At 42.9% G+C, this 24,458-nt stretch overlaps 3 protein-coding genes and 1 non-coding gene across 4 annotated transcripts; 3 read left to right on the forward strand and 1 right to left on the reverse strand.

The window, feature by feature from the left end:
• The first annotated feature begins 11,042 nt into the window (after positions 1–11,042).
• Positions 11,043–16,024, forward strand: LOC102719620. The gene is made up of 5 exons (XM_040528061.1): positions 11,043–11,401; positions 12,248–12,593; positions 12,694–13,888; positions 14,027–14,173; positions 15,204–16,024. The coding sequence occupies exons 2-5, from the start codon at positions 12,537–12,539 to the stop codon at positions 15,671–15,673; spliced, it is 1,869 nt and encodes a 622-aa protein (XP_040383995.1). The 5' UTR covers positions 11,043–11,401; positions 12,248–12,536; the 3' UTR covers positions 15,674–16,024.
• A 133-nt stretch (positions 16,025–16,157) lies between these two features.
• Positions 16,158–16,242, reverse strand: TRNAY-GUA. The gene is given in 2 exon segments: positions 16,158–16,193; positions 16,206–16,242. It is a non-coding gene; the product is annotated as a tRNA-Tyr (tRNA).
• Positions 16,243–17,812: 1,570 nt separating this feature from the next.
• Positions 17,813–18,922, forward strand: LOC121055487 (protein PHOSPHATE-INDUCED 1 homolog). Its single transcript, XM_040527984.1, has one exon. The coding sequence runs from the start codon at positions 17,813–17,815 to the stop codon at positions 18,818–18,820; it is 1,008 nt and encodes a 335-aa protein (XP_040383918.1). The 3' UTR covers positions 18,821–18,922.
• A 2,781-nt stretch (positions 18,923–21,703) lies between these two features.
• Positions 21,704–23,985, forward strand: LOC102719901 (SEC1 family transport protein SLY1). The gene is made up of 2 exons (XM_040528176.1): positions 21,704–21,791; positions 21,882–23,985. The coding sequence occupies exons 1-2, from the start codon at positions 21,761–21,763 to the stop codon at positions 23,744–23,746; spliced, it is 1,896 nt and encodes a 631-aa protein (XP_040384110.1). The 5' UTR covers positions 21,704–21,760; the 3' UTR covers positions 23,747–23,985.
• The last annotated feature ends 473 nt before the right edge of the window (positions 23,986–24,458 follow it).

The raw sequence follows: 24,458 nt of genomic DNA on the forward strand, positions 1-24,458 counted from the left end.
TGAATCTATAGTTATAGATTCTGGAAAATGAACTAAAAAGCCAGAAGCTGGGTTTTAGAGCTTTTTCTAGATTCTCAGAAGCTTGCTACCAACCAGCTGCTTCTCAGAATCTAAAGCTTCCTAAACAGGCCCTTAGTACGATTCACCTCATTGGGCCTCAGTCTATTGATTATGTATTATAAGGTCTACTCGTAGATGTGATAGGTGTGGTGCATCCAGGATTATTTTGTGTGGGCGTGCAACTTCAATGTAGTCGGCGAAAAAAATCAGAAGCATATATTGCATATGTGTTGTATATATACCCATCAACATGACACCACATACACACTTGTTCAATAATGATTACATGAAAGACTCACAAACCTACACATCACTACACACATCCACTCAAAATGATGAAAGTAAACAGCGAAATTCCTAATATTAAAACAATGTTAAAATTGCACTATGTCACTACTTAAAAAATTATTTTTTTAGACACCCTCTTTAGTTTTATTGGCAGACTAAAAGATGAGACTTGCCTACAAAAAATGTTTAAGAGGTGTCTAGTAAAGACCCGTCTAAGTAAATTTATTTTTACAAACGGACCCCTTACAGAGATACCCGCCTATGTTTTTCACTTGCCCAGCCAGCCTCCAATATATCAAAAAATCATGGTACATCTCCTCACCCTCTCAGAGTCACCCACATGGCCTCATCTCTCCTCATGCACCCTCTACTCCCCTCAGAGTCTCCTCTCCTCCATACGATAGTTGACCGCTCTCCAGGCAAAGGCGGTGTCAACAAGGAGAGGCGATCCTACGAGCAAATCTAGGTGCAGACAGAGACGAAGTCAACGGAAAGGGCGAGGCAAAGGTGACTAGGAGGAAGTGATGGTAGATGGATCAAGGAGGTGTCCTCAACAGGGAGGGGTGGCGGCGGATGGATCCAAGTGGCTAGTAGGCAACTGGCGGATCTAGCGATGACGGGTGGATCTAGGCAGTGCACACATTCAAGCAAAGCGCTCCACGGAATGTGCGGATCCTCGACAACATTTCAGCGACGACGACAATCTCAAGTAATGTTGGAGCTACTGATGTGAATATTTGGGATTTGAGATTTTGGATAGTTATTTTTGGAAAGTTTTGCAAATATGAATGTTCTCTCTCACCCCCATATTATTGAGTTTCACATGTGATCGTTGATCTGCCTGTGAAAATAGATATGCTACACGCCGGCAATTCCACACCGCACAGCCTGCACTTCTGCAATATTCAAGTTATTTTCAAGCTAATTAACCAGGAGAGCAGTGTGATTAATGGGCCTCCATTCTTTCTTACAAGAATATTCTGATCACTTCCAGCTTTGCATGAGATTTGTTATTTCCAATCCTGTCTCTACCACTATCTTTATTTCTACTCAGAAAATCTCCTAGTAGTGAGCAACATTTTCTTTGTACTTTTTTTTCCATGGGACCAATTAAATCTAGCTATCCACATGCTGACACGTCAAGGAAAGAGAGATTGTGCATATCGCCAAAGGATAGGATGTTTCTTCTACACACACAAACTCACATCAACAAAAAGGTATTTTCTTTCAATAAGATTAGAGTGTATATATCATGGATAGCAATGAGAAATAGTGTATGGCAGGCAGATGTGAAGGTATCATCATCTGAGAGCTGAAGGAAGATCTTTTGTCCACACAGCAAGAACAATGTCCTCTTTTGAAAAGAATGGCCACACTTTCTTGTACCTGATATATAAAAAGATTGCTGGTTGTAGTGTTGCTGGGCTGTGATGTGATGCTGGTGTTTTTGGGCAAAAAAAAAATGAAGAACACAGTGTTCCTGTTTAGGACATCTATGTAGAATTCCATTGATATATAGCTGTTCTGGAGAAAAGGGACAAGTAATGTATGGCTGAATAGTTGAAAATCTCCAAATATAAATGCACTAATGAATCTCTAAAGGAAAAGAAAATATTTATGCTATCCAGGGTAGGCAGCCTAGCTAATTAGGTGTACCCCATTCTATATACATAAGATCACTTCTCAGCTACTCCCTCTTTTTTCTAAATTGAGACTTATAGGTTTTGACCATTTGTCTTATTCAAAAAATTATATAATTATTAGTTATTTTATTATGATTTTATTTAGTACTATAGAAATTTTAAGAATAACTTTTAATTTTGCATATTTGTATAAGATTTTTGAAACAAGACAAGCAGTCAAATATTGATCGAAAAGTCAACTACGTTGATACATTTTTCATCGTATAATTATTAGTTATTTTATTAAGACAAGCAGTAATTAACCACCAGAAAGGGAGTATATTCTGACTTCCACCATTTTCCATCGTATGCATTTATTTGTTTACCTTCTCCACATAACACTGATGTTCACAAAACATCTCTACAGGCGACTGGTAACCATTTTAGACGAGGGGTTTACTCCGGTGTATTTTACTGGTAGTATAATTTAATCCATACTGTTGATACATTTTTATTGGACGACTATGATTAAATTATACTACCAACAATATTAGGTGTAGTGGAAATTTGAAGGGGTAATATCGTTCTTTTATTGTGATCTTTATTGCAATGAAACAAAATTACAAAATACTGCTAATCAAGTAATTAATAAAGTAAAAAATATAGTTTTTCTACTGATAGTATATAGTAAAATACACCGGAGAGTTGTCCTTTACACAAATGTTTATCGAGCTTTACATGTGAAGTGTCCTTAGCATGCGAAAATCAGCTATTTCCAAGCGTATAACAAGCCACCTGCGAAAATCAATTTATATAGACGGTGGCCATTAGTCTAAGGATACGCATGGAAATACACGTGTATGATGTGCGAAACACGTTCTTGTACGTAGTGTGTACTCATGTTTCCTTCTTTACAAAACAATCGATTTGAATTTTTGAAAATTATGTGCTGAGGCGGATCCAGCCCTATTTCAATGGTCATATGAACCCAACGGAACAGCAAAATCTTATAGAGAATTAATGCTAAGTGATGTACATTCACAAAGATGATCTCATGGTACAATTGAGATGATCCTCATGATCTTTTATTTTTGGCTAAATCTTATGTTTCTTATACATAACCCAATATAGAGCAATATATATATATATATATATATATATATATATATATAATGTAGAGGAAAACTATATAACGGCTTCCCGTCCGTATTATTTGGTACATGACACCTTAGTTCCCATACCAAGTAGTTACTATTTTTTCTTTATATAAGTATTTCCGACAGTTTATCAGTTGATATCATCTTAATATCAATTGATACTGTTTTGGTATCAGTTGGTACCACCATAGTATCAGTTAGTACCAACTAAATTTGAGCTGATATCGTGTGAGTATATATTAGCTGGTATCGAGGTGATATCAGATCTGATACCAGTAAGATATTATGTTTCGTATCCGTAGAAATCATTTCATTTCAAAACGAAATATCGTAAAATAACAATCTCTATCCTATAATATTTTTAGGATTCAAGCTGGCTTCACGAAAGATGCCGAGACAGGTTGGTCTGACGCAAGAAAGGTGCAGCGCAACCGAACTTGGATTTTGTCACGTACACCACATTTTGAGTGATTCGGTCGGTGCACGCAAAGCAGAAACCGACGAGCGCGGCCGTACAACGGCGGGCATACGGCCGTGTAAGGAACCGAAAGGGACGGCGGCCAGCCACCGTCGACGACCGACGGCGACGCCCACCTGCATAAATATGCTGCTCCCGGCCGGTGGGGCCCCACCTGTCAACGTCCTCGATCACAGCTAATTAATTAATTTAGCCGCCTGGGCCCCACCTTTGATGCTTTGGTAAACTGGCCCGCTTGTGAGTTGCATGCAGCCACGGCTAGCGTGGTTTCCGCTCAGTCCGTTCTAAAATATATGTATTTTTAGATTTATTAGTGTAGGTGTAGGTTGAGAAGATATTAAAAATTCTTTTTTATTATTTTAGTGATTAATTTTTGAATTTTGAATTGATTAGATTCTCTTTATAAATATTTGATTGGCTCTAGGATCAAATCATAGGAACCAGTGCAGAAAATTTTGTGCAGTGGCACACAATTTGAATCATTTTTTTTCTTTTTTGCCGTGTTTCTTCTTTTTGTTGTTTTTGAGAGGTCAATAATTTGGCAGGATGGCTGACTGGCTGAATGATCGTTCAAATGTTCTTATCACATGATCGATCGAACCATGATTGATTGGTTGATTGACGCAATATCTGGTTGTGGTTTAAGATGAGGTCCAGATTTTGCGAATATGTAGTGAGGTTGCCAAGTGATCGTACTCGGAAGGTGGTTATTTTAATTTGTCTTTCGTTAATGTAGATTTTCCTGATGGCCGTCTCATGGGCCTCTCAACTTGTCAGTGTTTAATCATCACTATTTAACCATGTTAGAGCATTATATATATCCATATAGCATGTGTTAATTCATGAACTCATCGTGGAAAATTCAACCGCAAAACAAGGGCCGGCCACTGTTGCGCTTATCATGTCTGCTAGATGTGTTCATCGTCTACGGTTTCATCAAGGCCGGTCAAAACCAGAATATATATATATATATATTGGTAATGGCAAGTCAAAGATTAGCATAGTTTTAGGTCATTCTCTTGCTACTAAATGATTAGAGTTGAACCGGTTGGGTTTTTTCTTTCAATCCGTAGTTTGATGAACCCTAATGCACACCGGTACTATATACCTCCCACTCTCTCGCCGGTGACATGGCCTCCATCCAAACATAGTGTAGCATTTGTCTGTATCTCGAATATATTTGCCGGTGTTATATACTATCTTGGTGTATATATATATATATATATTCAGTGTACAATCAAATCATAACATCCATGGTCGCTAGCGTAGATCCATAATATTAGGATATATGATTGGCATGTACGGGCTCTCAGCCAGCCATATGTACGGCCAACCAAGCTGGGAATCTTCGGTCTTCTTTACCATGGGACCGTATAATAAGTATGTACATGCCAATCGATGTGTCTTCTTCGTGCTCTTATGTGACATGGTCTATGCATGTATTTATGTACAGTGTTATTGTAACCCCATTTTTTATTGTAAGATGTTTTTTTCTAAGTTAAACTTCTTTTGGTTTGAGTCTGTCCAAGTTTATAAAAAGTAGCAATATTTCTAATATAAGACAAATATAGTATCAAAATGCATTTAAAGCTAGATTTATTGAAACTAAGTCGGTGTTAAACATTTCTATATTTTTCTATAAACTTGATCAAACCTGAAATATTTGAATTGGAACAAATTGAAATGTCTTGTAATATGATTGTAATATGAGACGAAGAGAGTAAGTGGCTAACACCTCGATCGACCGTCGTCAACATCCGGCTGGCCGGAGGTCATTTGATGCGTGACTAGGACGGACGATGTTGTGTATGTCCAGCAGTAGGGCTTGGAACCATGATTCTATTTCGATGCAAGTTGGAGAACATGCGCTGATGGAGACTAGATAACGCTACCACGCAGTGGATGCATGCATATGGTTCTAACTTTATATCGCTACTTATGTATGTATGGCCTTTTGATATGGCCATGGAGATATGGGTGTGTGCGCACGTGTGATTTTACATATTAGGATTTAAACTGTGTTATTCATGATTATAAAATATTGGGATGTCCTTTTAATAGTAATATATATACTTCGAGCAGTTTTTAGTTTGTCTTTTTTTCCATGTATGGATTCCCAGTGGTGCTAAGGAGGGCGCACTAGTAGCAGTGTGTAGTTGATAAGTATATATATGAGGGGTATTACGTGCATGTGTGTAGTTGTATATATATGTTTGAGCATTCGTATTATTTAGATTATTTTATAAACATAAAAAATATAAATCTTGCTTAAAATATTACTTAATGATAAAATAAATTACGTTAAAATAATTATGTAATTTTTTGAATAAGATAGGTGGTCAATTATAGGTTGAAAAGTCAATGGTATTAAACAAATAAAATTGGAGGAGGCAGTAGTAAAGCTATTTTTCTTTTTCGTATTCGGTTTTCAGTTGGTCCACATTAACCTCGCCGTGTGCCGAACTTATCCAGAAAAATGTATGGCATGGGTGTTCTTAAAAGCAAAATCCCATGTCCATATCTTTTATTTTTGTTGCTTGCTGTTTCTATCCTTTTCTCTCTGGTTTTATTTTAATTCTGTGTGCTTCTATAAATCCTGTCGCTTGAACGTTCGCGTACCTTCCATGGTTGTCCTACGTACCTTGGACCATATATATCTCCTTTGGTCTGCGTGTACATTAATTTTAATTAGCTAGGCATCATCCTTCTAGCTAGTTAGCTTAATTAAGCCAATGTCTTATATATCTAATGTCTAGTATGTTTTCGATATTAGTTGAAAATAAAACGAGAGAGATTATTATAGCAAGATTAATTAAGTTTATGGTATTGGACAGTTGAAAAATAGATTTATTTGATTATTAAAAACTATGTAGAAAAAACATTTTTAGAAGAAATATATTGTTTACCAGCTGCATGTCCGTGATAATCTAGATGAGTAGCCAGTCTACTCTTCAGAAAATGAACGGGGCTTGAAACGGTTAGCTTAAGTCATTTTTTTTTCTTGGTATATTTAGTAAATATAAATATAAATTATGTGTACGATATAAGATAATTTGTTTGTCTTTGGAAATGTATGAATATGTATTATATTTTTCTAGTATAAATTCTCTAACATTTTAGTTTGGTACCTATATACTAGGTATCAAGTCAGGGGTTCTATAAATGAACACTATATAATTTGATATATCTCTCGATACCTCATCATAAACAGTAATTGATCAAAGCATAAATACGAACATTATCAATATAGAGATTAATTGCCAATCAAGTAGTCCTAACTTCCATGTTTTCTTGATCCAGTGATTAATATTAATACCTATTATTAGGCTAGTAATTTTTATAAGGTGCATTATTTTCATTACGCTCTCTATCCCAAAATATAGCTACCACTAGCTAAGCACCTGAACATTTTGTGCTAACTCGATACTCCAAGAGACTTTTCATGTTAATCAGAAAGATCTGGCCATTGTTTAAACAGGTCATATTGTCATCACTCTAGATTTTATTCAACTTATTGAGAATCCGTGTAAAAATAGGTTGGCCCGCTTGTGATCCTATCCAGTTTATGTTACTAATTTTTCCTATCTATGCAACTACCGTACAGTCTATTTTATAATTTTATATAATAAATTTGTCTATATGTGTAGAATCTAAATAGTTTTTTTTCTAGAAAATAGCTCTACAAAATTTGTCATGGTAACTATTATTATAATAAAATAATTTTCCCCATCAATAGTCTGTAATGCGCATGTCTAATCATTACTTTCATAATAATATATTCATAAATATAATTAGAAAATATAACTATGTGAAAAAGTATTCTTTTCATGATAAACAATCTACTTGTATGTAGTTTTCACAAATCAAATCCTAAAACATTTGCATAAAATATTTTCTACATTATGATGTTATAAAAAGTTTGAAATTTAAGGTGTCATGTATAGCTAATGATGTGTCCAGAAGGTTTTACCATCAATTACTTATATATTGCTACTTCTTTTGTTACATAATGTAACATGTTTTAGACTTTGATGTTTATTTAGACATATATACATGACACCATATACATCAATCAATGGATGAATCTAGACAGTACTAAAAGGTCTTATAATATGGAACGGGGTGAATAGCTATATTCGTAGTCACATTTTAGAATTGATGCTATCTTCTTTAAGCATGGATAGCATAGGTCAGTATACATTATATGTCCTATGTAGCACGAAAGACGGTTTCCATTGCTTCTAGATAATGTAAAGATTCCCAAGAAAAATGGATAAAATATTCTCTTAAAAGAAGATAATGGAAGATAAATTTTCAGCCTCTGCAAAATAGACAGTTTTGCTTGCTGAGCTCTTCAAGCACCTATTCTGTAGATGCCTTCATAAGCCGAGGAAGAAACTATTCCAAGCCACCAAGGCACCAAACCTTGACCATCCATGCACAGCAATGACCAGACACTGTACACCTGATGACAGCTCCAGTTCAAGATGATATATATTATTCTTAAATTGACAACCTAATTTAGCTAAGCTAGCTATAGCTTAATTCCCAAGCCATTAAACTATTCCAGTTACCTAATTAACCTAAGATCACAAATGTGTGGTTGAGGGGTTAAGGATAGGGCCCACCCACATGAGATGGCCTGAGTTGGCATCTCATTCCCCATGTTAGTGGGAGAAGATTGAGGAACCAGGACTCCTGAAGAACATTTGTGGCTAGCTTCATGCATAGTAGTACCATTGCCAACCTCCAATCAGTTGGCTGTGGCACTTGATTCCTCCTCTTTTGGCTTCTGCCTCCAGATATTGATATGGAGCTTTAGGCAGTGAATCTAATAAAGGCAACCTGTTTTATTTGTATACAGTTTGTGATAGAATAATGGTAGAGGTTAGTTTGTGTATGAAGATGGAGCATGATTTAATTTATTAAATTAATTTGTTGATTTGTATTTGTATAGATGGATATGACCATTTCAAACAGTACCATGTGTCTCCTTTTTACACACATGGTGGATCAAGCAATTAATGTCTGTGTTTAGTTTTAGACAAGTTGTACAATTTGATTTACATTTGGATGTACTTTCAATTCTTATGATTTTGTTTGCATTGACAACTTGTAGTAGAAGAAACTACCAATAGAAGTTCAATATTGGTGATCATCAAGCCAAGTCAACTACCATAGGTTAAGTGATTTATAATTAATACTGTGGCATACATAGTACTGTGACATATGAGACACATGCAGGGATTAGGTATTGTTCGGAGCTAATAAGAAAAAAGGCCTTGCATATTAGCAGGGATTAGGTATTTTAAATTTCAGTTTTTTTTTTATTTGGGACCATATGTTGTGCGAATGGATCCGTATGAACTCAGAGTTTTTCCATTCCAGCACGCAGTGAATTGTTTTGAAAAACTTCGATCACAAATTGCAATCATCATGATATGTAATATTTTTATATATCCCATAAATTATAATCCTAATTATGGCATACTTTATTATTTCCCCGTGCAAATTGACAAGTATTAATTTGTGACCGAATGGGTTAAAAAAATTATTACTGCATAACTTACACACGAAACTACAACTATTATGGTCCTAGTTACATAGAAAAACACATTTTGGCATGTGCCACGTAACAATGGTATTATAACCTGAACGTTTTACAAAGCCATATCGTTAAGCAATTTTGGTATTATAGTAAAATAAAAATATTTAACCTTAGATAACTGCAACGTGTATATGATATATGTGTCAACGTAATTATAAATATTATAAATATTATATATGTAAGTTTATATATAATTTTAACTCGTAATAATGATCGAGGCATAGTTTTATGAAGTTCCATGACCGTATGGTTTTGTAAAGTTTACTTTTCCCATTTGTGATTAATTTAATATATATATATATATATATCCTATTTTGTTATATATTTTTGTGGGTTTATCCATCGGTATTAACATATAGCCTCTTATTCCTCTAGGGTATAGTACTTTTATTCTGCCGTTACATAGTGTACCCAAATTTTTAATCAATGTCAAAACCCTACGTTATGAATTGTCTAACGTATGGTTGCCCTAACCCAAGTCTTCTTCAGCCCCACCCCATCTCATGATCACAGTCACATCTCTGCCGCCGTTATATATCGTCGTCGAAACCAAATTTTCTTTAATTTTTCCTACGAGTCAACACCAAGTTATGAATTCAGAATAAAGCCACGTTTTTAACGAAAAATGTGGGAGTGGATTAGCATATGATTAATTAATAAAAACTTGAAAAATAGATTGATATGATTTTTTAAATTAAGTTTCCAACATAATTTTTTTTAACAAATATATCGGCTAGCCGTTTGGAAAACGCATGCACGAAAAACGAGAAAATCTAGATTATTTAACTTGGATAAACAACATGGCCTAAGTCTACACATCTTCGTTTAACCTCGTCCCTAGCACACCTCTCTGTCGTCAGCGACATGCCCTTACAGCACGTAATGCTGCCGAAAAAGAAAGACTGGCAAGTTTTTTAAGTAGCCCAAGAATATTATAATTATCTTACTACTTGTATAATCAATAGCCACTAAAAATAATTCAGGTAGTAAGTAATTATCCTCTAGTACAAATAAAGTAAAGAAAATAACAAATTATCAACCAGAGCACCGGTTCCATGGTGGATTTAAATTTCCATGCCAATAAATATTATGTACATGTATATACTCTTTCAATAAAAATTTAGTGGGACCATAGATTTGTCATTAGTCTTCGTCTTTTTATGCATGTACGAGTGTGATGTGCGTATGCGTATAGTCTAATCAGACAAAAATAATAATTTACCATCAAAAATACCCAATTAAAACTTCGGGTCTACCCAAACTATACGTGAGTGTTGCGTATGTGCGTCTTCCATAAAATTGGAACAAAACTACAATAGGCTAGACCCTCTATTTCAAATAAATGGCATATTTTATTCTGTTAGGACCAATAAAAATGTTATTACCATACCATTTATACACAAAAGTAAATTACTCCCTCCTTTTCTAAATATTTGACGTCATTAACTTTTTTAAAAAACGTTTGACTATTCGTCTTATTAAAAAAATTTACATAATTATTAATTATTTTTATATCATTCATTTATTGTTAAATATACTTTTATGCATATATGTAGCTTTACATATTTGATAGATTTTTTTAAATAAAACAAATAGTCAAATATATATAAAAAAATCAACTGTGCCAAACATTTAGGGACGGAGGTAATATATTATAACGAAAGCTCTCTGCACAAAACCAACAAAACCCAGCACTGTTCTGTACATTCAACCAAAGAAACAATAAATTAACATTTAGAAACAAAACAAAACAAAAAAAACACCAAAATTCCCCAATAAAAGGAACAAGAACAAGAAGAAGAGAGAGGGAGAGACTGAGAGAGTGAAAATTTAAGACGACAGAGGCGGCAGTATTCTGATTCTACTAGGCTTGCGCATCGATCGCTAGTGGGAGTGACGTCCGAATCCTACCGTGTGCCCACCGCGTGCGTGCTTAGCTTTCCCTCCACCACCACCACCGCGGCCATGGTGTCGTCTCGTCCAGCATCACTCCCTCTCCCTCTCCTCTATTTCTACCACATCCTTCTCCTCCTCCTCCTCTGCACACCTGCGGCCATTAGCATCGCTGCTTAGCTTAGCATAGCAACCCGATCCTCCCTACCCAAACAGAGAAGTAAACACAAGGCGGCTCTGCACACCGGCCGGAGAACAATCTGGCTCTGAATCTCTTGCTGCCTGGGAGAGGAAGGTTAGGCCTCCTTTTGGTGACACTTCTTTTTTTTTTCTTCTGACAAGGGTGCTTCTCTTTTGGTGTTCATGTGATTCACTCATCTTTGTTTGGTTGTTCTCTCTGCCTTTAGTTCTTGGGGGACTCTCTGCTGCTGTTCCTGGTGTTGAAATCCTGCCTGAAATCTTCAGAGTTTCCTTTGGTTTGTTATTTTGGTTTTGTGTTTCTCTGATTATTATTGTTTTTGTGTGTGTTCTTGAGGAAGAGGTCATTGGTTGTTGTTGCCCTGCATCTTTCTCTGCTTGATTATTTATGTGTCTGCAGTCTCTTTCTGAATGATTCTGTACTGGCAGTAAGTGGTATTAGCAGGAGAGGAAATCAAGATTAGCTTCTTTATGTGTAGTACTGGTGAAATTTCTAGTCTTGTTGGAAGTTGACATCATGGTTAGAGAAAGGAAACAGATGCAGAGTTAATTTAGTAAATCCCAATGCTTCCTTCAGGGCACTGAATGAAGCCAAGAATCTGGTAGCTTTTCACCCACTAGATTTCACACAGCTAATCCAACAAGGTGCAAATCACTGTTCTTTCCTTCTTGTTTCTGCAGCGGCAATAATTTGGCATTTAAATTGCATAGCTGTCATGACAATCCAGCTACCCACCAACTAATTTGCGAACAGAAACTAGACTAATTTGTTCTTTTTTTATATATTTTTGACTCTTTTTTGTGATTCGGAGTCTTCTTCTTCCTCGCCGCCGTTGTCGTCGTCGTCGTCTCCGGCCATGGCCATGTCTGATCGCCGTGTGTGTCAGCGCGTAGGAGGATTCAGCTGTGTGTTTCTGAAGTCGATATGTTGAACTTTTTGCAGCCTAGGTTGCCAAGACGGCTCCGCGGCGGCGTCTCCGGCTAATCTCCGGTCACTCTGGCCTTCCCCGTGGTGGTGCCGCCGCCGCCTCGCACGCTGAGTGAGGTGTGGCGTGCACGGGAGCATGCGACCTCTTCCACCGTCGTCGTCCTCCCGATCTCGCCGTCGCTGCTGCGGAGGGTCTCTCCCGTGGACAACGGCTAAGTTCTAACGAGCAGGCTGAAATTTTGGAAGGAATTCGTCTGAGGAAGGAAGAAATTTTGGGAGGAGGAGTGATCTCGGGTTGGAGAAGATGACCAAGATGAGCTGCATCCCCGCTCTGCTCGCCGGCAGGAGGAAGAAACGAGTGGTAATTCGATCGAATTTTTTTTTAGTTTTTTGTTTGTGATTTTTTTTGCCTGCTTGTGCTGTTTTCGTTGAGATTTTAATGGCTGCTTCGTGTTCGACAGGTTGCTGATGCGAAGAAGGTTAGCGGGGACTGTCCCAAGGTGAAGCCGGTGGAGTTCATCGACGCGCCGGCGGCCAAATGCGGCGACAAGGTCGTCGTCGACGCGGTTGCCGCCGTGGTGGCGATCAAAGGCGGAGGCGGCGGCGACAAGGCGTCGGCGAAGAAGGGCAGCCTGTCGTCCGAGTTCGAGTTCGAGTTCGAGTTCCACCCGAGCGAGAAGCCCGACGACGGCCATAGCGCGGAGAAGGGTGTTGCCGTCGGCGCCATGCCGGACGCGGCGATCGCGAGCGGGACAGAGGTGGAGGAGGCGGCGGCTGTGGTGGTGGACGCGTCGCCGAAGCTGAAGCGGTCGTGCTCCAACATCGAGACGAAGCGGCCGGGCGGCGCGCAGGACGCGGCGGAGGCGCCGGCGCGGTCGAGGTCCTACGGCGATCTCAAGAACCTGCACGGCGGCCTCTCCTTGGAGACAACGCCGCACGGCGCGCCGCCGGAGGCGAGCCCGGCGTCGGCGCGGACGTCGCGCACCGCCGACCGCGTCATGCTGAAGAAGCGCTCGTCGAGCCAGGTGCTGCCGTCGCGGAGCCGCAAGCTGTGGTGGCGGCTGTTCCTCTGGAGCCACCGCAACCTGCACCGGCCGTGGCCGGCGGCGCGCCCGGCCACGCCCACCGGAGGCCACCACGGCGGCGGGTACACCTCCGACACGCTGGAGGAAGGCCCGCCCGCCGCAGCGGACCGCAAGAACAAGAAGGTGATGGTCGACGACTCGCCGCCGATCCCAAACCAGTGGGTCGCCTTCTCCGCCGAGAACTCCCTCCACGACCGCGTCAGCGCGTGGGTGAACAGCATCGGCAACGACACGTTCCGCATCGCCGAGGACGGCGACGACGACGACGAAGACAACCACAACCACTACCACCACGTCGACGTCGACGGCGGCGACGAACGAGCCGCCATGGAGCACGGTGACTGCACGGCGCGGCCGCGCACCCTGGAGGTCGGCGAGTCATCGGGGAAGGGGCACGGCAAGCCGAGGAGGTGCACGGCCGCCGACGAGGTGGCTCAAGCCAACACCATCATCCAGTCCCTCAACGCGTTCTCCTCGGTGGCGCACATCTCCGGCATGGGCCTCAAGGTGGTGCCGATGATCGCGCCGTTCTCCAGCCTCCGCGCCGTCAACCTCTCCGGCAACTTCATCGGTGAGCACTCACTCACTGACAACACAAGCATCTGTCACTGTAGCATTTCAAGTGAAGTTACTACCACAACTCCTAGATACAAAGCACAGTGCTTGCTCCGGTTGCCGGACATTGTCTGAATTTTGGCATCCACTGCAGTTCATATCTCGCCGGGATCTTTGCCCAAGGGCCTGCACTCGCTCGATCTGTCGCGGAACAAGATCACAAACATCGAGGGGCTCCGGGAACTGACAAAGCTGCGCGTGCTCAACCTCAGCTACAACCGGATTTCGCGCATCGGCCACGGTAAGCACACGGGGCTTTTAACTTTTTGTCACTCTTTACCCGGAGGGTTTAATCCCTGAATTCTGTTGCCACTCGCCCATAAGAGTCGCAAAAGGTTAAATTTTTCCCCAATTTCACCTCTCACTCATACTAGTAGTTAGCACAGCAATTTTCAGGCACTCTTGTTGTTGCATGTCAAGTGGAGTCCTTTCTCCTGTGGAGTGATCGGTGAAACCGGTAGTAGTGACAAAGATTAGAGTTTCTTGATCTGTAGCATCTGGCTGACAAAGGCCAGTCTGGATCAGAACAGCTGAGGATCCAGGACATGTCACGTTGGTTCTAGCATGAATCTGCTTCATGTATTGGCTGTCACTGCCTCACTGTCCACAATTGCCGGGGTCCAGGACCATCAGTGCAGTTGGGATGGGGCCTTATCATCATCATGATCAAATCCCTGACCTCTGTCCATCCCATCTCATCCCTGGATGTAGAGAAGTGCACTCCTTTATTATTGCCCACCTGATCCATGCTCCCTAATGGCATCAACTCAATTCTCCAGTCAATTCAGAGAAAAACTGTCTTCACATCAGATTTTTGCAATCTTGATAGGAGGCTCAAAACCTGAAACTTTGGAAAGTAAAAAAAGATAAGAGAAAAAATGTCTGCATTCCAACTACATTAACTCTGAATTTCTTCAGGTTTTGAGAACCTTTCAGTCTCAGAGATGGCCATGGTCATGTGTGACTGAAAATTAGAATTTGCCAATCAATTCAGACTTTACAACAAAGCTCTGTTTTTTACTTCAGATTTTGCAATCTTGCCTAGAATCATGCTCAGGACCTGCAACTTTGCAGTGAAAAAGAAAAATAAACAATATCTCTGCACCACAACTACATCTAACAAAGAAAAAGAAAATCTCTGAACATAACTGCAACTGCATACGACTGAATTCCTCTTCAGATTTTTGCGAACCTTGCACAGATGGATCATGGTGCCGAGCGACCGAAAAAAAAAAAACTAATCAAGATCGCATTTGATTGATGTGGAGCAGGGCTGTCGAGCTGCACGGCGCTGAGGGAGCTGTACCTGGCCGGGAACAAGATCAGCGACGTGGAGGGGCTGCACCGGCTGCTGAAGCTGGCGGCGCTGGACCTGGGCTTCAACAAGCTCACCACCACCAAGGCGCTGGGCCAGCTGGTGGCCAACTACCACTCCCTCCGCGCCCTCAACCTCGTCGGCAACCCGGTCCAGGCCAACGTCGGCGACGACGCCCTCCGCAGGGCCGCCACGGGCCTGCTCCCGCACCTCGCCTACCTCAACAGGCAGGCCGTCAGGCCCCGGGAGGCCGCCGCCGCCGACGGCGCCGTGTCGCGCGCCGCGCTCGACGGCGGCGGCGGGGGCGGCGCCGCCGCGCGCAGGCGGTCGGCGTCGCGGCGGCTGGGGCAGCAGCGCGGGGACGGGAGCGGGAGGAGCAGGTCCAAGGGGAGGCAGTCGTCGAGCGGCTTGGCGTCGAGGAGGTGAGGGTGGCGCGAGGAGGAAGGAGAAGCAAGCAAGGTTCCATGTGTTTGGAAATAATGTGCATGTACATACTACATTCGAATTTGAATTTGGAGGGTTTTTGAAATTTGAATTTGGATTCGAGAGATGGAGAGAGATTTGCATTGCTGTGGGGTGTGAAGTTTTGAGTTGACTGAATATTCAGTATTGTTCAGTTGCAAATTGAAATGCAGCTCATTGGCTCTGATGAGGGAAAATGATGTCCAAACTGGAGTATTTTTTTGTCCTAAACATTTTGGAATTTTGGACTGTTTGATTTCTATGATACAATAAACAGCCGAATTAACTGTGTAAATGTTAGAAGTTTTGGAATTGAGCCGATTTTTGGTCAAACTCGTTCCATTTTGTTTCCTTGTGAAAAGAGTAGATAGTTCAAAACAATTTCGAACGCTTATGAATTAAAAGCTAGTTGTTTCATAGCACGGAATTCCAAAATTAAAAAAAAATATCCGACCTGCCGGATTCGAACCAGCGACCTAAGGATTAATCTGCAACACTACAGTCCTCCGCTCTACCAACTGAGCTAAGGTCGGATTGTTGTTTCAATATGAGATTTTCTCAATTGTTTTCATATTCACACAAACATGGATTTGTTCTTCTGCTGCTAAATTTGATGTAGGATTGAATACTAATTCTAAACGGGGGCTATTTACTTTCAGTATAAGCACTGTCCCATATATAGGAAAAAAAATATACTTCGCAAAAGAAAAAACAGAAATGGAAATTTTGATCTATACTTCTGATTGCTGCAAGGCCGGCCCATGGGCTACACTTATCATATCATAGTTTTTTTCCTTGGAATACCAAAAATCAACGTTGTCAGTATCTGCAATTTTGACATTTTAGTCTTTTTGAAAACTTATTTTATAAATAGATCAAAAAAGCCTTATTACACGAATATATCTTTTTGACCACGCCAATATCATTGGCGCCGTCATTGAATATGATGGCGTCAATATCGTAGACGCCGTCCTCCGGCCACATGAGCATAACATAATGATTTAGACTCTACAATGACGACGCTAATGACGTTGGCATGATCAGAAAAGTTCATTCGTACAATAAGCTTTTTAGAGTATATTTGTAAAATAGGTTTTTTGAAAAAAGCCAAAATGTTAAAATTCAAGTATACCGTTACGTATCATAGTAGCAAGCCAAAATGATACTGATTCCATCTAATATCCTAAGTTTTATACTATACCGACATGCTATTCACTTCCACACCATATTACCCAATCTTACATAAGTATCCCGATTTTAGGATCCTTTAAGACGATTATATCGAAATACGCTTTAAAATAAGGTGGATTAAAAATAATATGGAAGTTTATAAAAAATGAATTAGTTCACCAAAATCAACCTTATATACTTAATTTATACAACATATTACATGTCATGATCCTGATTACCTTTATAAAAGCTAAGACACCACCCCAAGCAAAGAACCGATGAGGCGATGAACCGTTCCTAATTTCCTATGCATATCCCACATCCATCCTTACCACATCCATCGTTAGGTCATCCTTAATATAAGTTTTATGGACACGACTACCTAAAGTGATAAGTCATCTAAAAAGTTTGAAACTAGGATAAAACACCCCTCTCTCAATGCTGGTTTTATTTATTGTTGTTTCCTAGGTTAAATGCAAAACACAAGCTATCTATGAAACAGTGCAGAGAAGGCTTCATCTTCATGAAACTCATTTCATCTCCCTCTTTATTAATATTTTGTCACATCATAAAAATATTTACATAGCACCCTATTTATTGTCCATAAAACTTTTATTGAGATTGATCTTAGTTTAATACGAAGTAATATGCATGTTTTGTCTCATATATAATAAGATTAACTAAACCTGCTGGGTAAGATAAGATATGGTGCGTATATACGTGCTCGTAGCCTCACGCAAACCCTAACCCATAACGCCACGTACTCACGTGCAACCATTCCCAAGTCCCAACGCACGCATGTCAAGCAAGAAACAAACCCGCGCATTTCGTCGAGCACCCACGCCACGTAACGCACATATGCCTCCCTACTTAAGCCGGCGTCGCGTCGCGGCCTCTCCCTCCGTGCAGCTAGCTAGCTTGGCATAGACGATCATGGAGGCGAAAGCTCACTTCCTCGCGGCGCTGGTGGTGGTGGCGGTGGTGGTGATGGGTTGGTCGGCGCGGACGTGCGAGTCGGTGCTCTACCAGCCACCGCCGCCGGCGGTGGAGTACCACGGCGGCGCGGTGCTGGAGGGCGCCGTGCCGGTGTCGGTGCTGTTCTACGGCGCGTTCCAGCCGCACCACAGGGCCGTCGTCGCCGACTTCCTGCTGTCCCTCTCGCCGCGGGGGCGGGACGGCCAGCGGCAGCAGCAGCACTCGTTCGGCGCGCCGGGGCCGGCGCCGCCGCCGACGGTGGCGAGGTGGTGGGGCACCGTGGAGAGGTACGTGCGGAAGGCCGGGCGGGGCTGGGAGGCGGCGCGCGTGGTGCTGGCCAGCCAGGTCGACGACGATGGGTGCTCGCTCGGGAAGCGCCTGTCGCGGGCGCAGGTCGAGCTGCTGGCGGCGCGGCTCGGCGTGGCGCCGGGGGGTGTCGCCGTGGTGCTCACCGCCGCCGACGTCGCCGTGGAGGGGTTCTGCTCCAGCGCGTGCGGCGTGCACGGCTCGTCGGCGCCGGGGGGCGCTGTGCACGTGTGGGTGGGCGACGCGTCGGCGCAGTGCCCGGGGCGGTGCGCGTGGCCGTTCCACGCCGCGGACGGCTACGCCTACGACGCCGCCGGCAGGCGCGCCCACGACCACGGCCGCGCCGAGGCGTTCCTCCGCGCGCCCAACGGCGACGCCGGCGTGGACGGCGTGGTGATCAACCTGGCGGCGCTGCTGGCCGGCGCCGTGACGAACCCGTACGGGCGGGGCTACTTCCAGGGCGACGCGGCGGCGCCGGTGGAGGTGGGCGGCGCGTGCCCGGGGGTGTACGGTCGCGGCGCGTACCCGGGCTACCCCGGCGCCGTGAGGGTGGACGCGGCCACCGGCGCCGGGTACAACGTCGTGGGCAGGAACGGCCGGCGGTACCTCGTGCCGGCGCTCGTCGACCCCGACAACTACTCCTGCCTCATCATGACCTAATTGAACTTACTTAACTTAACCAGCTTTTGATTATCTGCTTCGTCGGTCATGGCAATCGATCTTGATATAAGCTTGCTTGTGTGCATCGATCCATGGCGCCTGTAGCACCCGATCAGCTGTACAAGCAGTATATATATATATATATATATATATATATATATACGTATTCGTACACAGCGAACCTTGTAAGATACATATATGAATTAACGAATACAGAATATATGCATATATCAAATTGGTGGTGTATCAGGAATGGCCAGTCAGATGACCCGGATTTGATCAGCATAAAGTTTCTATCATTTGTCAAAACTGCATAAAAAGAATTCAACTGGTTGAGAACTTAGCCTCTGACATAACCTAATCTGAAATTCTATATATATGCAACAACTATATAATATGCCCTTTCACAAACATCGTTTATATATTGTGTAAATCATCACAATCAGGGGCGGAGCTACTTTGTTCCGAGTGGGTTCATAGGCACCCCACTCGGAAAAAAATTTTAGCTAGAAATTATTAATTTTTACTATATAGGCATTACTCCAATACAAATTTAGACACTCAGTTCAAAGCACTGAAAAAAATAGATAACATCCTCCTCTGTTTTGCTCAAGCTTTGCCCCTGATCCCAATCCAATAGCAAGTAAAATCCAATAGCAAGTAAATGATTCATGTGGGCTAGGAAAGATAATTGACAATCTGATGAGCATCTACATTAGCCTTTGGACTCGGATCTCCTTCTTAACCAGTTGAGTGATGGAGCTATTCAAGATTTCAAGGTGAATGTGGTAAGGCCTTATTTACATAGGCCTAAAGTCGAGGACCATCCATATGCATGGGCCAGGATGTTGAACTAAAATCTGGCCCACACGGCCCATCCAAAATAAGAACTAATTAATAGACGAGTAGAGACATGCTAATATATACTGGCACATACTTGCACCATCCAAAGTCAACCAATGTTCTAATAATCAATAGAAAAAACTCAACCGATGCATTAGTTTACCCTTTCCTAAGCAGGATTAAATACAACTTAGATATCTCTAATAAAGAAAAGAATGAGAAGAATCAAATGATCACAAGGGCTGCATCTTTTTGTCAGATTATTCCTCATCTTTTGTGTGCATTTCCCGAACATGGTATATTTTTTATAAAATATTTTTATATATAAGTTCATCATCTCACCTTTGTAGAGTAGATTTTTAATTTTGTAATAATTAAACCTATCACTTATATTGTTAAATAGTTATTGAAAATCATATAATTTTTTATCTGTCGTTGACCAAATGAACATAATCAAGATCCACAAATGGTACGAAGGTGAGATTGTTGTCAAGAACACAACAAATAGTACTCAACTTATAGAATCAACTACGATTGATTTGGAGAAACCGGAACTACGAGGAGGTGAACTCTTTGTCCGGAGAGCTCTTAAACCGAATGCATCTTCTACAGTAAACCCCCATCCCTAGCACCTCTACAAGATTTTGATGGCTCGTCACCGATGATGATTGAAATAGGGGTCAGGCATCCTATTCTAGCAGTTTAGCTAGTCTAGACATGTGTCTACCATGTAGTTTTCCTATATTCGGGTTCCATCTTATTTTTGTTTAGCCGATGTCTACTTCATGTTTCGGTTTGGAGATAGCAGTTGGTGGCCAGGATGGCCTTGTAGATTTAACTCGTCGGTCCATGCTAGAGGATGTCAAAAAAGATGTCACAAGCTGGATAGTAGTGGAGGCCTAGAGTTGTAAGGACGCAGTTGCCGCTGCATGACTACAACTCCGTATTGATTTGCTACTTTTACTACCGCTATGTTTCATTAAGAGGTGTGGTTTCTTAATTAGTTCAATTAACCTTCCTTTGAAAACGGTGGTTTAGTCTATTTCCGGATATTCTATTTGGCGTATTAGTGACTATTCCTCTAAAACATTTTTACACTGATTTCTATGATTTTAATCATTTCAATAATTTTAGGGATACTTAGACAACAATAAAATCAATTAAAAATTGAATCACTAAAATGACTAAGAGAATCTACTATATAATAGGGATAGGATGCTATAACACCTAGATATAGTGTTTTTGTCTTTACTGTCGAAAAGAATTACTTCGGCCCTGTTTAGATCCTTCAAAATGGTAAAAGTTTTGCCATTTTGAAGTACTTTTTGGTAAAATGGATCTAAGGCCCTGTTTAGAGGTATTTGAAATGGCAAATGGCAAATAATAAAAGTTTTGGTGGCAAAAGTTTTAACATTGTATTTTTGCAAGTTGGTGTTTAGAGGCATGTAAAATTTACCAATTTTTTTGGCAAAAGTGAGAGGTGGTCCGCGTCCCTATGCACTTTTTGTTGAAATTTGCTATTCTAGACTGTCAAATGCCAAATACAAAGTTGTCATTTTATTACCCTAGTGTTTAGATCCATTTTGTCAAAAAGTGCTTTAAAATAGTAAAACTTTTATCATTTTGAAGGATCTCAACAGAGCCTAAACACTAGGGTACTTTGCATTTGATATTTGGCCATTTGGCAGTCTAGGGTACCAAATTTTACCAAAAAGTGTACAGTGACGGATCACCTCTCACTTTTGCTAAAAAGTAACAACTTTTACATGCCTCTAAACACCAACTTAAAAAATACAATACCAAAACTTTTGTCATTAATCATTCCAAATATATCTAAACATGGCCTTCATTTCATTTTCTCCACACGAATTTTCTCCGACTCTGACATCACAGGGGCAATTTCCGCGTCATCACCATCATCATCAAGTCCCAAACACAGTAAAAATCAACGGCCACGATCTTCTACCTCATCACACGTTCTCGACTTCCCAGTGGCTTCTCTCTTCTGTCACCGACCGATCCCCCCCACTCCCTCCCTCCCCTCCCAGATCTGAACCGCGCCGGCGATCGCCGGACCACCCCCCCCCCCTCGCCGCCATGGCGCTCACCCTCCGCAAGAAGCAGCTCGGTAAGCTCCAGCTCACCCCCCCTCCATGCTTCGCTCCTCCCTTGGTTCTGATCTGACGGCGCGGCGCTGTGTTGTTGTCTTCTGATCCAGATTTGATCGTGCGGATGCTCCACCTGAACCTGCAGCAGGGCTCTCCCGACGGGGTGGGCGGCGGAGGAGGAGGAGTGCGAGGAGGAGGGGTGGGAGATGGGGAGGAGGAGGAGGCGTACAAGATCCTGGTGATGGACTCCCCCTGCATCGCGCTCCTCGCGCCGGTGCTCCGCGTCGGGGACCTCCGCAAGCACGGGGTCACGCTCCACCTCAACATCGACAAGGCGAGGCAGCAGGTCCCCGACGCCCCCGCCGTCTACCTGGTCAGGCCTACCGCCGCCAGTGTCGACCGGATCGCCGCCGACGCCGCCGCGGGGCTCTACGCCTCGTTCCACGTCAACTTCTCCACCTGCGTCCCGCGCCCGCTCCTCGAGCGCCTCGCCTCCGCCGCCGCCGCCTCGCGCTGCGCGCACCGCGTCGCCCGCGTCGCCGACCAGTACCTCGACTTCGTCTGCCTCGAGGAGGACCTCTTCTCCCTCGCCCAGCCCCGCGCCTACGTCGCGCTCAACGACCCCGCGGCGGCCGAGGCCGACATCACCGCGCTCATCGATGCCATCGCGCTCGGCCTCTTCTGCGTCGTCGCCACGCTCGGCACCGTGCCGGTCATCAGGTGCGCCCGCGGCGGGCCGGCGGAGATGGTCGCAGCCGCGCTTGACGCCCGTCTCCGGGATCACCTCATCGCCAAGCCCAATCTCTTCACCGAGGCTGCGTCCACAGCTGTTGCATCGTTCCAGCGGCCAGTCCTGTGCCTGTTCGATAGGAATTTCGAGCTTTCGGTGGGGATCCAGCATGATTGGAGCTACCGGCCATTGGTCCATGATGTGCTCGGCTTGAAGTCGAACGTACTGAAGTTGCCAGTAGAGAGGTATGAGTTGGATGACTCTGACACATTCTGGGCGGTGAATAGCTGGTTGCAATTCCCCAATGTGGCAAAGGAAATCGAGGCACAACTTGCCAAGTACAAGCAGGATGTTGATGAGGTGAACCAGCGCACAGGTGGCGCGAGGGATGGTGTTGAGTTTGATGGCACCGATCTCATTGGCAACACCAGGCATCTCATGAACGCAGTGAACTCACTCCCCGAACTGACTGAACGGAAGAAGTTGATTGATAAGCACACAAATATTGCAACAGCGTTGCTTGGGCATATCAAGGAGAGGTCGCTGGATGGATATTGTGAGTGTGAGAACAGTATGCTCGTGGATGGCACCTTCGACAGGACCAAGTTGCTGAACCTTCTGAGAGGGAATGGCACCAAGGAGGATAAGCTCCGGCTTGCTGTGAGCTACCTGCTGTCGTTTGAGACACCGCAGTCATCTGACCTTGAACAGGTTGAGGCTGCGCTGCGCGAGTCGGAAGTGGACATGTCTGCATTTCAGTATGTGAAGAGGATAAAGTCATTAAACAGCCAGTTTGCTGCAGCATCAAGCACAAGCAAGGGTCAGCTTGTTGATTGGGCAGAGAAGATTTATGGGAACTCCATTATGGCCATGACGACACAGGTGAAAAATCTCTTATCAGATGGAAGGCAGCTAGCCATTACAAGGACTGTTGAAGCTCTGATGGATGGGAAACCAAATCCAGAAGTTGACAACTACCTACTGTTTGATCCACGGGCCCCTAAATCAGGAAGTGGTGGGCAGTTCAGAGGACCCTTCAGAGAAGCCATTGTTTTCATGATTGGTGGTGGAAATTACATTGAATACAGGAGCTTGCTGGAGCTAGCGCAACGATCACAGACTACCAAGCAAGTCATATATGGAGTGACAGAAATTCTTAATGGTGTGGAGTTTATTCAGCAACTCTCGGAATTGGGGCAGAAAGCTGGGTTGGGTGGTGTCAGCAGCAGCCTGCCACCCCAATAATCAGGCTTCTACGAGATATTTTGATGTTTATGTGTGATTCAAAATTCCTAGATTGCAGTAAATAGTCTCTTACCAGACTTTTGATGTTAAGGAATGATCAAGACTGCATAGATCAATGGTATTGGCCCTGCTTTGAATGAGTTATCAATACAAAGCTTTCTTATGATTTTGTCCTTTCTGAGAGTCTGATATGATAGTACTCATGTATACTCATTTCTTTTACCATCAGTTATTTCTTCCGTCTCCTTTCAGTTCATTGAGATTTGAGAAACTGTTTAGCGAGATATTATTTGCACACTCCAATCAGTTCATGATTAGTTATGATACTAAGACCACTTCTGAGTTCATTGTTGGGGGGGGGGGGGGGGAGGGGGGTTATGCCCCCCGGTGGCAACAGGGCCTCTCCCAGCTACAAAAGGCCAATCCATGTAAGGTACAGCTCCTGCATGCTTGAAGAGGCTTCAAGCTAGAGATAGCTAATTTTGTTGCTCTTCTAATTTTGAACCTGATGATGCATTTCCACAGAAGTGTTTCTGTTGCCCACTGGTGCTCAGTGCTCACTCTCTGCAGCAGGCAGGGAAACATCTTCAGTTATGTAGAGATATGGATTCCTTAAAAGCACAATACATTTTCTCAGATATTCTGTAATTTTGTTTTATAGGCCACAATTTGTACTATTGGTTCAGTTTCCATCATTGCTACTCTATAAGTA

The sequence above is a fragment of the Oryza brachyantha genome, chromosome 10, assembly GCF_000231095.2.
Source record: "Oryza brachyantha chromosome 10, ObraRS2, whole genome shotgun sequence".
Classification (NCBI taxonomy): domain Eukaryota; kingdom Viridiplantae; phylum Streptophyta; class Magnoliopsida; order Poales; family Poaceae; genus Oryza; species Oryza brachyantha.